Raw genomic sequence first — 16,300 nt, 5'->3', positions numbered from 1 at the left:
ATTACACTAATTACAGTGGGCTGAGGTCCATAATGGAGCCGCGTCAGTGCAGTTTCTCTTCCAGGGCTTGACCCGTTAGCACCGACACTATGTTTTGGCCACAAAATAAACGCCACCGATCCTCTGAACAATTATCTGCTTTATGGTTCTGTCTTTATTCGGGTCCCTAACGCTGTCGGTGGTCAAAGAGAAAAGGCGTCGCCATGGATACAGCTTTGGAAGAAGATGGAGGCTTTGCTAGAATTAAGCAGCATAAATGCCACAGTGGACCTTTGTGTGTGTGTGTATGTGTGTGTGTGTGTGTGTGTTTGTGTGTGTGTAGGTGAGATCAGCAGACCACGCTTTAGTGACCTCCCAATCTCCTGTGAATAATTCATCAGCTCATTCTGACTGGACGCAGCCCAGTGACATCGCCGGTACATTATTATTATGGCGGAGCTGCTGCAATTTAAGTGCTCAAAATTATTAATAAGCTTCAGCCCTCACTAGGCATCTTCCCTCATATTGCCACATTGCCAGGTTTCATGGCACATTACCAAAAACCTTGATATCACAGCAAGTGATGTAGCTACAGCCTGTCAACATATTTGGAAATTAAACATAGCAAACAAACTACACTCCCTGTAAGACCAAAAGCTTGGCGCTGAGGAGAAGAGCTGTAACACACAGTGTCGTTTATGTTTTGTTATCTAAAGATCAAAGATTACATTTTTTATGCTCAGACAATCAAACATGGCAACCCATCCAGGCAGGTCAAACTATACTTTCCAAGTCATCTCTCTCTCTCTCTGATATCTAATCTCGCTGCTTTTCAAATGTGGTGACCCAAAAATAAACCTGTCTATCACCCGCTCAGCTCCAGACTCATTTCCATGATATTTCATTATCACCGTCTCCCAAAGTCCGGCGGCACGAAGTCATCGAAGCGGCATTGTGTGAGACGGTCGGCGTTTAGAGGATTAGCCGCTGCTCTTGTAATGCCTCTTTGTCAAGAGGACAAAAGTATGAGAGGAAGTGAAGGGGATGTGTGTGTGTCATTTTTAGATTTATTGTAATATGTGTATGATATGTGAGTGCCGGTGTGGACTCAAATGAGTGTGCGTGTGTGTAGAAATAAAGCAGTGGTGGAATGTCATTAAGTGTATTCACTCAAGTACTGTTATTAAGTCTAATTTAAAGGTACTTGTACATGCTTGAGTGCCGCCATTTTCTTCTTCTTTTACTTCAGTACATTGCCTAGAGAAATATTTGTGACACTTTATTGTATTCCTTGAAATAAAAGCTCAAATTAAACCCACGTAAATATTTATTCATCATTTATCATTGAAAACGTAACCTTATATTGTATATTCAGCGTGTTCAGCTCATTAAAACACTCTCAAGGTTACACTAAGAATTAATTTAAATTAATTAATTGGAAGTGTAACCAATTAACACGTTTTTCTATTTACCATATGATTAGTACCAAATTACATATTTCAAGGAAAATTCTTGGATAAGACGTTTCAGTGCAGTTCAAGGTCAAAAATATAGTCATAATCTGCCCTGAGGTTATGTTTTGATTGTTTCAAGTCACCTATTCCTGTTTAGTGTTTCCTGTTTTATTTTGTTACTCTCCTCTCATTTCAGATCACTTCACTTCCTGCCTTTGTGTGTTTTCCCGCCAGTTTTGATTGTCCGCCCCGCCCTGATTAGTTTCACCTGTCCCTCGTTAGCCCTGCAGTCACCTGACCTCCTGCTCACCTGTTCCCACTTCCCCATCATCAGCCACTCACTACATATACCAGCCCAGTTCCTTTGTTGGTTAGGCTCCATTTTTGTTTGGACGTTTGTTTCCTGTGGCCTGTTTGCATGTGCAGCCCAGTCACAAAAAAAAGGGGTCTGGATGACACGTAATTAGCGAGGCATTTATCGCACAATAAGAATGCCGTTCTTGCTTTTAGCGTGTCATTTGTATGCGAGTGTAAACACATCAGCGTAAATATATACTACTGTCATAGCTAATGTTGTAGAATAAAAAGTGAGAAAGACACAAGACCAGAGATTTGTTTTGTAAGTTACTTTAGTGACGTTTGTGGCGTGTTTTCCGTACTGATGTTACGTTGTTTCTGTATAGTATAGTATTTTAAGCCCAACCATGACGTTTTTTCCTAAACATAACTAAGTGGTTTTGTTGCTAAACCTAACTGTGGACGTTACCTTAGTTTTGTTGCGTGGCGTACAAATAATAATAACTTTATTTATATAGCACTTATCTAAAACAAGTTACAAATTGCTTTACAAAGACATGAAAAGCAGCACAAATTAACAGGTAGTAATAAATAAAAATAGAGTTGATACAGTAAAAATGACAAGCAAGGTATGAAGTACTAAAACACAGTAAAAACAAGTAGAATAATTGCAGAAGAGTAATTGATTAAGAGAAAGCAATTCTGAAAAAGTGCGTTTTTAAAAGAGATTTGCAAGACAAAACATAGCTAGCCTGCCTAATCTCCTCCGGCAGGTCGTTCCAGAGTCGTGGGGCCGTGACTCAGAAGGCTCCGTCTCCTCTGGTTTTTAGCCTTGACCTAGGAATAACAAAGAGCCTTCTGCCGGAGAATCACAGGCTGCATTCAGGCTCGTGAGGGGTTAGTAGGTCAGAGATATAATTAGGGGCCAACCACAACCGTGCTTTAAAAGTAATCATTAAAATTTTAAAATCAATTCCACAACGTATAGGTAACCAATGTAGAGATGCTAAAACTGGTGTTATGTGGACTCTTCTGTTCTATTTTGTGAGTAGTCTTGCTGCAGCATTTTCAACTAGTTGAAGTTTGGAGAGGTTGTGTTGGGTGAGACAGGAATGCGGTGAGTTACGGTAGTCTCAACGAGATGTAATGAAAGCTTGGATCACTGTTTCTAGATTCTTAGGAGATAAAAAAGATAAATATTTTTAGATATTGACACGCAAATGACACGCAAAAAGCCTCAAATGCATCCTCATGACATGCGGAATGTCCTTGTAATGTCGTGTTATTCATACGCCTTCCCATGAGATCGGGTTGGCCTGTGACTCAAAACCTGTAAGCCATATCCATTAAATCATTGCATTGTTCCTGCTACCTCCTCATCTTTTATCTGCGTTGGGTCCTTCCCCTGCTGCCTGCTCTCTAAACTGTGACAAATATTTCACTTTTTACCATGTACTGCACAGTTCTACTTCACTACATTTGACAGCTGTAGTTACTAGATACCTTATAGATGACAAATTGGTGGTAAATAGGTGAATACCTTATAAAACTATCCAGTAGGTGTAAATTGGATCTGCTGCAACATCAATGACTTTTGAGGTCATGAGGTCATGAGGTTTGATGCTATACACGCAGGCCTCCAGTGCGTCATATATTTGTGTGTGTGTGTGTGTGTGTACTGTCAATAGACATTAAAAGAGATTCAGAGATTATTCTTTTGATTTCCTCACATACTGTATATGGGCCTTTTATATATCATAATGCGTCATGTGGGTGTGTGTTGTGTTGCTTTGATGTTTGAGAGAAGGGGGAATAAATGGCAGCTGAGTCACAGAGAATAAACACAACAGCACATTTCATGCAGTCTCTTTTATTGTATGAAGAGGAGGAGGGGACCTATTTATTTACTCGTTCACTGCAAACACATCTCCATATTTACATAAGAGTTTGTATAATGTTTTTTTTTTGTTGTTAATTATCAGATCTTAAACATATTCTTAAAACAAGTGAGAAAGGTTTGTTTCAGGAGAGTATCTGTTCCAAATCAGTTTGATTGAAGTCTTTTTTTTTTTGTTCAGTGTCAGTATCTCATCTTTAAACAAAACCAGAAATTAAAAGTGCTCTATGCGACATTCTGAGCAATAATAGCAGCAAGCAACTATTTGCTACGTAAAGATATAGAGGAGTAATGTCTACCTGAGCAGAGAATGAAGTCCCTCTGTGTGTATTGTAATTATAGCTTCTCCTCGGCTTTGTGTACAGCACATATACGGAACGGCCAGGCGTTAGTGAGTGTGAGCGTGCCCCACTCGCTAGCTCACGGCAATGAAGGTGGAAAGAGGAGAAGTCACATGTCATCATAGCATCATATCATTGGGGTACAACATGCGCGGTAAAATGTAGTCTGCACTCACCGAAATTGCGCCAAGAGCAACACTTAACTGCAGCTCGAATTACACTGCGCATGCGTCATACCCCATAGGGACCCCATCTCCTTCAATAAGACTTGGAGCACGGCCGCCGCTCTGCACTGCGCTCATACGGCGGTTATTGCTAGTAACGCCGACCCAATCGACGGCATCGTCACAGAAGCGTAGCGCCCACCTTCCGGTTCCCACTCAGGTTAACACCGTTAGCTCTGTCAACACTTTCACCATTGTATGCACTGTTAGCCCTGTTAGCTGCGAGCTGCTTCTCAGCCGTCGCCGTGTTGAGAGCCATGTGGAGGCAACACAAATGCTCTGAACTTCAGATTTACCGGTAAGCATCTTTTTAGAGCAATTTCAGAAATTGCCATACAGTCAGTTAGTGCAGAGTGCAAAAAGCTAAAAGTAGTTGAGCTCAAATTTCATGCTTTGTAAAAAAGTATTACACTTAATAACTCAGATTTGCTTTTGCTTTTGAAATCTGAATTATTTTACAAGGCTGTCTGCATAATATTACCGAGTGTTCAAAAGCCACTGACAGAGAGGGGTGAACTTGAGCTAATGTGTCTGAAGTGGTCAGAAAAAAGGACAAAGCAACAGCACTTTTCTCTGTAATCTATTGAAGATAATCTCATGAGACAATTTGCAACCCAACCTAAATCCTCCCTTTAGTCATGATTTGCTAAATTGATGAAGTGCATAGCAGCAGATTGAATTAAATGTAGAACCCAAACAGACTGCCAAAACTCCCACAGTCTTTAGATTTCAGCACACACCTTCCTGCTCAGCCAGCCCTTTAGCTAATACATGGAGACACAGCATGGGGTGGCAATAAAAGGCCAATTATCATGAGATTCAAGATTGCAGATGTAAATTATTATCGACCTGAGTCATAGTTCAGTGTGTCACATATACAGTATGCACAGGGTGAGGCTGCCACAAGCCAGTGTGCTGTGGGTGCAAATTAAGGTGCCACTTTAATTCATTGCATCGCTCAAGCCTCTTATCGTTATTCAGCCTCTTATTCAAACAAATCACCTTTATCTGGAGCTGAATATCTTCACTGTGTGTGCATGTGCTTGTGTGTGACCGCACAGGAAGAGTAAACTGACTCAGACATGACAAATCAAGCAGACTTTGCGATCCTTTAAAGGGGATGTAGCATGCATGTTTTCAGGTTCATATTTGTATTTCGGGTTTCTACTAGAACATGTTTACATGCTGTAATGTTCAAAAAAACACATTATTTTCCTCATACTTTCTGTCTGAATATACCTGTATTCAGCCTCTGTCTGAACTGCTCTGTTTTAGCGTCTGTCTCTTCAAGCACCCTTCCCGAAAAAGCCCCATTTGCTCTGATTGGCTTGTGAGAAAAACATGGTGCACCTTTGTAAAGGTAGTTCTCAAGGGGCCTTTCTCAAACCACCCCCTACACCTTCTCTCTACCTACTTCCACTCTGCACGTTCGCGTGCGGGGGAGTGGAAGTGGGTTATAAAACCCTCCCAACAACGAGCCTGCATCAAAGCCAACTTACTGGCTACATGCGTGAGTTTTGTGTTCGTCATGGAACACGCTCCGTACAAATGTACGTTCTGTGCAACTACCTGTACAAACATAAACTGTTCAAACTAAGACAGACATTTAATTTTGTCATACAGGAATTAATAACTTAGAAAACTGTCTAGAAAACAGTAGACGTGTTCATTTGATTGTAAAATGTTGTATATTTACAAGAACTGCTGCAAAAACCGAGAAGCTCATAAACATCATAGATAGAATCAGAGTTAAAAAACGAAAAAGAAAAAAATGCCACCAAAGAAGCATAAGAGTAAGTTTTATTTCCAGTTTCTCTGTATATTGCATATTCCTTTTATTCTTAATACTGTGACCTTTGCACATCCCCTAAAATATATCTTTGCACATTCTTTCCAAGCTCTTTCATTTTAAACAGACACATTGTACATATGTTTTTAAAAGTAGGCCTATTTTTTATATATATATTTTCATTGTATTTTTTCTATTCTATATTTTCTTTCTTGTTTATGCATCAAAACAACAAAGCAAATTCCTTGTATATGAAAAATCTGTAAGTAAAGATTCAGATTCAGATTTTCCTCCATAGGCTTAAGCCCTGTTTTACGTGGAGTGAATGTAATGAGTCTGCCGCCTCACTGCCCACACACTTACTTATGTATATTATTAGTGCTGTGTATGACAGTTGCCGCTTGATACAAAACCATGGTTACATGACGTTACGACAGTTTCTGTTTCTGTCAGAGAGAGGGAAGTTCGTCACAAAGCTTGCCGCTATATTTATACCCTATATACCTGATGTGTGTGCCTTAGACTGCAAACAGAGTTCACTCCGTCGTGGAGTGGGAGTGGGGAGGGTCCGGTTTGAGAAAGGCCCGTGTTTTCTGATCTAGACAGCCCACAAAAAGCTGACTGGGTTGTCTTATTTCACAGTTTGTGGGTTGGTAGGCACTCCAGGTACCCAAATGTAGCACTTAAAAAGTGTTTTTTTCATAATATGTCCCCTTTAATTAATCCTCCTTTTCCTGTCCTCACATGCCGTCTGTTTTCTTTTCTGCGTGTTTGAAAGAGAAATGAATAAATACGTTACCCCGTGTGCATTTCTGCTACCGGCCCTGCGCAGTAAAATGTAATAAAACTCAGTACATATACAGAGGTGGCTTTCTGCTGCGTCCTACAATGACAGCCCTTCTCTGCTGAGTTATTGTCCACCATAAAAGCCACGAACAGGTGGGAGGCGTCTCTCCCTCCTGAGTCCTTTTACTTTCTTACTTTCGCACAGTACTGAAGTCTCAGCATATTCACTTACAATGTAGGAAAAAACTAATATACTGTAGATATGAGGGCTCAGTCATAAATGTCCTCTGGGTTCATGCTTGTCCCATCAAACTGCCTGCTGTTGCATTACTGTGGATACACCAAGATTCATGCACCTCAGAGTCACATTGTTCCACTGAACTCAGGACCTGTTTTGTCATTATAAAGGAGATCAGCTTGCTAAATGACACTCTTTATGCTGTGCCATACCGTAGGTGTGTTTTTGACGTTCAAATTATATCCAAACGGTGCCCTCTGCAGAGTATTTAGCAAAACTACAGCAGGACAATTTCAGTAAGTGCTGTTAGTTGTCTTTTCCTTCACAATCACTACACACTGTGTCACACGGGTCTGCCAGCACATATTAAACGTGTGAGATACATCATTATGTCCCAGCCGGGCCTGAGATTATACTTCTGAATTGCTCTGCTCTTATCAACCTGCACACAGTTGGATGTCCTCAGGCAGGAACCTGTTTGCTGTTTACGGATCAAAAATGACCAAGCGTTTGCACTTAAGGAACCTCACCTCCTGCAAAATCAGTATGCCCTTTTAAATCACTTCTGAAAATGTAATGTTTTTTTATTGCATTGTGCAAGTGATTTGTTTGCATATGTATATTTTAGAGCTGCAGCGATTAATTGATAAGTTGTCAAATTAATCGTCAACTGTGGCACTTGATAATCGATTAATCTGTTAAAAAAGAAAAAAAAAGTCAAAATTCTCTGAATCCAGCTTCTTAAATGTCAATATTTTCTGGTTTCTTTACTCCTCTATGACAGTAGTTTGAATATCTTTTAGTTGTGGATAAAACAAGACATCATCTGAGGACGTCATCTTGAGCTTTGGGAAACACTGATCGACATTTTTCACAATTTCTGACATTTATAGACCAAACAACCATTTGATTCATTGAGAAAATAATTGACGGATTAATCAACAATAATAATAATTGTTAGTTGCAGCCCTCGTGTATTTATGTGTGCATTTAGGTTAGTATATTCACTGTATCTATGTAATACATCTGTGTATAGATATTCTCACGTTGTATGTGTTTTTTTCCCTTTTTTCCTTGTAAAGTACATTGAAATCTCTGCTTTTGATACAATAAGTGCTATATAAATAAACTTTATTATCACCATTTATATGTAACTGCAAAAAAAAATTTTCAAAGCTCCATATATAGTTAAATATAAATAGTTAAGTGTACAGACTTTGATTTTACATAATGTTATTGGCACTGTAAGGTATTGCAAATCTGGAAATAGCACTACAAAATAAATTGTAATCTTAGTTAAGCCTAAACAGTTAGACAGGTATGATACAAAACAATCCATTTAGTAGCTGTTATTAAATCCCACGGCGTCTGGTCGAACTGCATCGGCTGACGAACATCCTGTAATACGGTGGAAAGCCCCAGAGCGAGCAGCTACTAAAAGGACCTTAGGGTGACGTTGTTTTGTCATTTTCTAAGGTCAAGAATGAACTTTGAAGGTAAACTTAAGGTAAAGTATTCACAAAATAGATACAAACTTAATAATAATAATAATAATAACATCTGTATTTTCACTGGCTCAGTCACATGTAAGATCAACAAACATCATATCCTGTCAAATTGTACAATTTTACTGCTGCACATGAAATAGGAACTGGGGAAATAGCCCTTCCTGTCCTGCTGTGTAACTTCAACTAATGCTACACTGATAAACTGAATAAAGTATACACAGAGAGAGAGAGAGAGAGAGAGAGAGAGAGAGAGAGAGACAAACATGTCTAATGGCTCGGATGGATCGGGGTTGTGAAAGTGGAGTGTGAGTTCCATAACGGAGATCTGGAGGCCGTCTCTGTAGTTGAGTCCACACTGGCCCATTCCTACACGTAAAACACACACAGAAACAAGCTGTTAAAGATCTCAGCATAATGTTTCCTGTGATAAATAGTTCATATCATACCACTGGTTTTACTTTTAAACAAGCCTCCCTGTCTGGGTATCTAAAAACAGCACATTATCTTGGGTATTTCATAACCTAGTATCACTTCCATCACTACAAATACATCATCCCAAAAATACCCCGTTTTCTGACACTCCCAGTCTACATTCTCCGTCTCCAGCATGATCGTTATGTTGAAAGTTAAAAAATTGCTATTTCCTCTTGCATTAATCTAAACCGTCACTTCTTCTTTCCCAATTTCGCCGGTTCAAGTCCCCGCCTGGACCAAGTACCAGTTTGCCTCTTGGGGTGAGGTGCCCTTGAGCAAGGCACCAAACCCCCAACTGCTCGGGGCGCCTTTCATGGGCAGCCCCCTCGCTCTGACATCTCTCCATCAATGCATGTGTATAGGTCCTGTTTGTGCATGTGTGTATGTATTTCGGGCCTGTGTGTGTAATGTGTAAACTAACAACAGAGAAAACAAATTTAATTTCCCTTCGGGGATCAATAACGTCTTCGTCTTCTTTCTCTAATAAAACAAGACATAATAGACAAAAATATACCCTCCAAAAGCTGTGATTCGTGATGGAATTACTGCTCTTTAAGCAGAAGGTACATTAAGATATCACTGCTCAGACTGAGACACATCTGATATTAAATATTCAGTTCAGCTGTTTCTTGATAGCTGGTTGGTCTTTCCATCAGCTGGCGATGACAGCATTATGTCCTCTATTCAGTAACAGTGCACAGACAGCCTTTAGTGTAATGAGAGCCCTTCATCCAGCTAATTAATGAAGGTGATTACAAGTAATGAGAGGCGGACCCAAACCCTGCACTACAGCACTAACAAGGAATATGTGTGGGTTGACAGTGTGCTTGGTGATTGGCAGTGTGTGCGCACATGTGTGTGTCTGTGTGTGTTTGTTTACAGCAAAGGGATCAGGGATGTTTACAGTTGTTTGTCAAAGTGAATACAGGAGAAACATACCGCAGAGGCCGCAGAAATACCAGAAATACCAAAAGCAAGAAGCAGACTGATGTCAGAAAACTGCACATGATCGGCCTTAATTTGTGTCAAAATGAATTGTATTGCAAAGTTTAACTTGCTTAAAAGTCTTGTCATATTCTATGTTTTTCTTATTGGCAACAAATAATTGAACAAAATAATCCTAACAAGTACTGTGTATCCAAACACTCTCCTGCTGCTGCAAATACTCAAAACACCAAATTCGTATTAATCCACTGCTGAAAATGTACTATTTGAGTCCTGTTTGCCAAGAGCTGCCGTGTCCAGCTGTTTAAGATTCACATCTTCAGTAGGAACCACTGGGCTTGGTGCCACAGACTGACAGTATGAGGAAGTCAAAGTAAAGAGAGATTTCATCTCCTTGATATCCTTTAACTCAAGTAATAGAGCATACAAAGTTAAAAGGAAGCTATTGCTTAATCATAGTTGATAAATCCCCCAAGAATTTTTATTAGCAATTGGAGATTCAGGTATTGATTAATAATTACCTGAGATGTGAAGCTTGGACGTCTGAGTTCAATGTCTGCAAAACAAAGAAGAAGAGAGCATACACAGCGTGAAGCAGTGATTTTATCGGTATATCTCTTCACTTTCATGAAATATAGAGCAGAACTATTAAAATCGCCTCAAAGAAATGAAAGGAAACTGAATAGATAGACAATTAACAAGTTATATTTATGATCGTAAACTCACCAACAACATGGTCCTTAGAATGAACTTGAGTCCAGAACTGTGCTTCCTCCCTGAAACAGGTCAACACAGCAAACATTTTTACCACATTACCAATTCCGCAATTGCAATAATGCATTTTATGTGCCACGTTATATGAAAATCAACTTGATAAGCCCAAATCGGAACTGTGTAAAGGCAAGCCTATTATGTCAAATGGATGTTGTTATTGTGGCAGTGGGATCAATAAAGTGCAACTACTTTTCTCTGATGGCCATTATAGTACATTTTTAAACATATTCTGAGCAATTTTAAACTGCGTGTTTTATTGATAATCTTTCCTTTAAACAGTTTGTTATGTTGCCAACTTGAGAAACAATGTTCGCAATTGTTGTCTGTCATAACTTTAAGAAGACAAAATGATTCAGAATAGACAAACGCAGTGATCTTGGTATTTAAGAATAATGAGCACTAAAAAGACAATACCTTTTCTTCTTTTTCTCAGCTGCTGCTTTTACTTTAAAGAAGAGCGGAGAGACAACAAAGAGAGGAAACAATAAGTTTCACGAGGGAAAACAATCATGACAGTGTAAATGTGTCATGTGAGAAAGCAGAAATTCATGTGTGGGATACCTTTCCTGTGTGCCACAACAACCACGAGGGCCACTGAACAGAGGAACAACACCACGGCGGAGAAAGAGCCCAGTACGAGAGGCCAGTCCACACCGGACAGATCTGCAGACATCGCACTGGCATTAGTGGGAGTGATATTTGTATTCATTGTCACTGGAGGTAGGTTACTTCCTGCCACTCACAATAGATAAAATATGAAATAATGACATGTACCTGTTGATGATGGAGGAGGAGTTCCTGAAATATTAGAAAAGAAACAGTCACATTTTATGTCAAATTACTCTCTAATAAAACCACACACGTACAGTACAACCGTAAATCTGCACCTCTGGTTACAGCCAAAGGGAGGCTGCGCTCAGAGTGGCTCCATTTCTCTCCCAGTAACACATCATACTGGCACTGGTACAACGCCACTGGAGTGTCCTGGACAGGCACTGGGAAGGAGATCTGATGGTTGATCATGGTGGCGTGGTGAGTGGTAACAGGATGTTCATGATCAGCCAGGTAGAGGGAGAACATGGCGCCGGGGTACGCGGGAGACCCCGTGCAGAGCAAGTGCCACACGTCCGTCTGCTGCTGGAGGACAAGGGTGGGAACTGGCAACCCATCTGGCAACCAACAAAATCAGAGGAAACATTAGTGAAGGTGCTGCCATGTACTGTATATTTTATTGTATTGAAAGAAAATACATGATGTTACTAGATCAAAGGACTATGATGTTTCAACTAGAAGTGAAATTGTTAATTTATTAATTGCTATTAATCTGCAACAATTGTGATAATCAATTAATCTTTTAAGTAAAAAAAAATACTAGTTCCAGCTTCTTAAATGTGAATTTTTTTATTTTTTTTTTTTTTTGCAAATAAAATATGTCAGGTTCAGTAGTGGAATGTAACTATGTATATTTACTAAAGTACTGTACTTAAGTACAATTTTGAGGTTTTACTTTACTTGAATATTTCCATTTCATGCTACTTTCTACTTCTACTCCACTACATCAGGGAAATATTGTACTTTTAACTTCACTACATTTATCTGAAAACTACTTGTTACTTTGCAGATTTAGATTAATAATACAAAATATATTAACTAATCAATTATGATATATTATTATAGGTTAAGCTACCGAGCAGTATTTAAAATGAGCTCAACTTTTACTAGCTGCAACATTAAAGTGATGAACACATTAATGCATAAATGAACATAATCAAGTGATATATTACATATGATTCTGAAATGGGTACTGTTACTTTTGGTACTTTAAGTATATTTTTATAGTAATACTTTTGTACTTTTATTGAAGTAATATTTTGAATGCAGGACTTTTACTTGTAACAGAGTGTTTCTATACTTTAGTATTTCTACTTTTAGAAAAGATCTGAATACTTCTTCCCCCACTGGTCAGGTTGAACTTCGGGAAATAGTTATCTGGACATTTTCACTATTTTCTAACATTTTAAAAACAACTTTCACCTCCTTTGCAAATGTTAAATATTTGCATGCAGTAATTAATTCAAATAATATTTTTCAGAATGCATCATAATGATAGTTATAACATCTAATTCATAAACGCAAAATGACAAAGGTGAGTCAGAAAAAAACATCCCAGAACAATAAAATAAGTGAAACATTTTGGAAAAATGCAAAGAAAAACTAGTTTGATTGAGTTGTACCAAATGACATCAAAAGAAAAACCCACTTAATGTAAAGCAGGTTTATAAACATTAGTAAAGATTTATAGGAAGTCAATGGAGCAATAAGGTAAACAACAGGGATGCTGAAAAAGTAATGTGGGACATCCTCACCTGAAATAGTGATTTGAACCGTGTTGCTGACGGTTGAATTAACCAATCCCGTTTCCTTGGTGATCTGGTAGAGACAGGTGTACTCGCCCTCCTCTCCCCCCCTCACTGGTCCCACGGAGAAGACTCCTGGCTGGGGTTCAGGGTTCGATACCTGACTGGCCGTAGGCTGGAGGATAACAGATGTCAGCCCTGTTCGCTCAGCGGCCCTCAGCAAAAGGAAGGTCACTGGGTTGTTGTTATGGCTGGACTGGGGCTGAGCCTGAGACAGGAGAGGGAGTGAGCAGCTGAAGGACAGCATGTCACCAGGTTTTACCACACCGGTAGAGGGATTGACGGACAGGACTGGAGGAGGGAGAGAGGGCATGGAGCGAGTGGGGGCAGTATCTGGAAAAATAAAGAAAGGGAAAAGAAAATGAAACAACTATGTCTTTTATAGTTCAACTGGCACAAAAGTCATAAACTCTGGTAAACCCCATACAATAATGCTGACAACTTTGGTTTGCCACCGTTGCTAGCCAAACTTCCCTCTGTAACCGTCAACACTGGAAGCCAGTACGCATTGTGTTTGATGTGTGTGTGTGTGTGTGTGTATGTAGGTGTGTGGTTTCTAAATGAAGAGCAGGATGTTACCACCATTGCACACACCAACAGAGCGGATGACAATAGCAGACCACAGAGAGCACCTGCATGCAGCAGTGTGTTTCGGGGGTTGGAGAGGAGCGGATGGGAGTGTTTATTATTTTATACCACATGTAGAATCACTACTGGGTTCACACAGAACAGATTGACTCTACAGACTCTGCTGTTCCACTTTTAATCAGAGGTGGAGCTACGGCCTGGAGCCAACTTCTCTCTGCTTTGTCCTCTCAGTAAAAGAAATACAAGTAAAAGAGAGAAAATGTTTTGTCCGTTAAAGTTTCCATCAAGAAACTGAGACTCAAATCAGATTGTAATCAGTCTCAGGCAAGATTTCTATCAAGATATGGATTTTTTTTAAAACATAGACACACCTCTTGTGGACTCCAGCATCAAATAGGGACTGAACGCGCTGTAACGACCATCCTGGCCTTTGTACAGACAGCACAAGTGTTGGACTGAATCCTTCACCGTCACAGTGAACTGAACCTCCCGAGCACCAGACTGCGGCTCCTGAGAGTCAACCTCAAAGAACAAAGAGAAACACAAAGAGGAATAAAACACACAGGACACAACAGAAAACATACAGTACATCCTCAAAAAAAAAAAAGTACCCTTTCTCTGTCTCGGTATAACATGAACTGAAGCCCTCGCTGGCCCCCCGGGGCCCGGCAGACCAGAACCACTGAGCCCTCTGACCTCGAATGGACGTCTAGTTTAGGTATGGGAAGATTGGGAGGGGAAGTGGAGGCTGAAAGTCTTCCTAGACAGGAGAGAGAGAAAGGTATAAAGCAACAGTGAAGTAAAAATCACCGCTGGGATTGCAACATGTGGTGACGCTCACTTTGTACCAAACCGGTGATTGCAGCTGATGATGAGAAAATGAATGAATGAACTCGAAATACAGATATTGCCTGTAACTTCTATATTTAGTAAATTTACAACAAATAGATTTATTTATGTTAATGATTATATATCTAATGGCAGTTTCACCATTATTTACTTCTTCTTTAACCCCAAAACATCATCAATAGATATTTCTAGTGGAAATATATTGTTGTTAGACAAAACAAAAGGAATAACGATGAGAATAATGTAGAAACATATATGATACTTACCCCAGAGTTGTAGAGAAGTGAATATCAGAGTGTATATCCAAAGTGATTGTCCACCACTAACAACCTGCATCTTTGACACCAGAAGAAGACTGAATGGAGTAAGAAAGCACATACAAGCATGTAATGTACTGCTCGCTCTCTCTCTCTCTCTCTCTCTCTCTCTCTCTCTTCTCTGTTTTCTTAATACGTATCACATCCTCTTGAAAACAGAACGATTGGGGGGAAGTTGAACCAGTAAACACACTTCCTTTTTTGGAGTCCACTGGTGATGAGAATAAATAGCGGGCCCCAGTAATCCACATGTTAAAATATTTCTATGTCAGCACATTAATGGGGACACAGCAAATATACAGAACATGTCATCAGGATGTGGTGTGCTCGATAATCAGGAGTGGAATGTAACTAAGTACAATTACTCAAGTACTGTACTTGACTTGAGCATTTCCATTTCGGAGGAAGCCAATATTGTGCTTTTTACCACTATATTTATTTGACAACATTAGCTACTAGCTACTCTGCAGATTCATGTTATTAATACAAAATATAAATAAACTAATAAATCATGATGTACTTCAGGCCTATTCAATTACTTGTTTCAGAAGGGCCAGATCTGAAAAACAGTGAAGGGCCAAGTGGCTGGACAATTACATTTCCTATGTCTGATCTGCAAAGCTAGGAATTTAAATGAGAAAATAATACACCTTTTTTATCTTGTTGTTTTAATAAACATAATGTTGCTTTTTTTTCACTTTGACTCTCTTAAATTCCCTCTACTGAAACAGCCTCTTTAGCAGTATTTATGTGCTTAAGATATAACTAATGAATGGGCTAATTAGCTTCTAATAAAAAGATGATCTTCTAATAATCAAATAATGGAAACAACCATAAACTTTATTACATTATTTAAATAATAACACATTGTTTTTCCGTAACAGCGTCAACAGTGTGAGTGGTTGACGCTGATGAACGGGAATAAACTCTTTTTGGAAGAAATTATTATTATTTTTTAAATACTTTTTTCATATCTATAAAGGATCAAAGGGCTTGATTGAGGTTGTTAAAGGGCTGGATTCGGCCCACGGGCCACCAGTTGAATAGGCCTGATGCATTATTATTATTATTGATTAAGCAAGCCGACAGTGTATAAAGCAGATGAAATAAGCCCCACCTTTACCTGCTGCAACATTAGTGAGAAAGATGTTATCCTGTCACATTAGTATATTCATTTCTTAAAATTAAAAATGTAATATTGTGCAAATCTAGAATTTCATTTTTTTGTGATACAGTTTAATAAAAATGGGGGGAAATGAAGTGCAACGGTCGGATATTGAAATTATATTGAAAACAAGTTTATTAGAGTCGACACAAAAGCCTGCTCTTTGTAATGCAAAAAGAAGTAGACTTCAAAGTGTGGGAAAAGTCTGAGGCAGCCACATCTGCGGATGATGGAAGAAAAAAGAGGAATTGGATAATA

At 39.2% G+C, this 16,300-nt stretch overlaps 1 protein-coding gene across 2 annotated transcripts; it reads right to left on the bottom strand.

Annotated features, from left to right (window-relative positions):
• Positions 1 to 8,189: 8,189 nt before the first annotated feature.
• Positions 8,190 to 14,985, bottom strand: LOC119485107. 2 transcript variants are annotated; one of them, XM_037764419.1, is made up of 11 exons: positions 14,827 to 14,985; positions 14,323 to 14,471; positions 14,083 to 14,233; positions 13,073 to 13,456; positions 11,594 to 11,875; positions 11,481 to 11,504; positions 11,268 to 11,369; positions 11,121 to 11,151; positions 10,659 to 10,708; positions 10,454 to 10,488; positions 8,190 to 8,879 (listed from the first exon to the last, which is right to left on the bottom strand). In XM_037764419.1, the coding sequence occupies exons 1-11, from the start codon at positions 14,936 to 14,938 to the stop codon at positions 8,781 to 8,783; spliced, it is 1,419 nt and encodes a 472-aa protein (XP_037620347.1). In that variant the 5' UTR covers positions 14,939 to 14,985; the 3' UTR covers positions 8,190 to 8,780. The 2 variants fall into 2 exon arrangements, with proteins under 2 accessions (XP_037620347.1, XP_037620348.1); XM_037764420.1 differs by having other exon boundaries at positions 14,323 to 14,467; positions 14,827 to 14,949.
• Between the last annotated feature and the right edge of the window lie 1,315 nt (positions 14,986 to 16,300).

Source organism: Sebastes umbrosus, chromosome 3 (genome assembly GCF_015220745.1).
Source record: "Sebastes umbrosus isolate fSebUmb1 chromosome 3, fSebUmb1.pri, whole genome shotgun sequence".
In the NCBI taxonomy this organism is placed as follows: domain Eukaryota; kingdom Metazoa; phylum Chordata; class Actinopteri; order Perciformes; family Sebastidae; genus Sebastes; species Sebastes umbrosus.
The sequence above is the reverse complement of the archived record's forward strand: the minus strand, read 5'-3'. Positions and strand labels throughout refer to the sequence as shown.

Excerpts from the sequence above, each read along its gene's own strand:
- LOC119485107 (XM_037764419.1), bottom strand. The coding sequence starts at position 14,938 with ATGTGCTTTCTTACTCCATTCAGTCTTCTTCTGGTGTCAAAGATGCAG. Across the intron at positions 11,152-11,267 it reads TGTTGTGGCACACAGGAAAG|TAAAAGCAGCAGCTGAGAAA; the intron begins GTATCCCACACA and ends TCTTCTTTAAAG. Across the intron at positions 10,709-11,120 it reads GCTGAGAAAAAGAAGAAAAG|GGAGGAAGCACAGTTCTGGA; the intron begins GTATTGTCTTTT and ends GACCTGTTTCAG.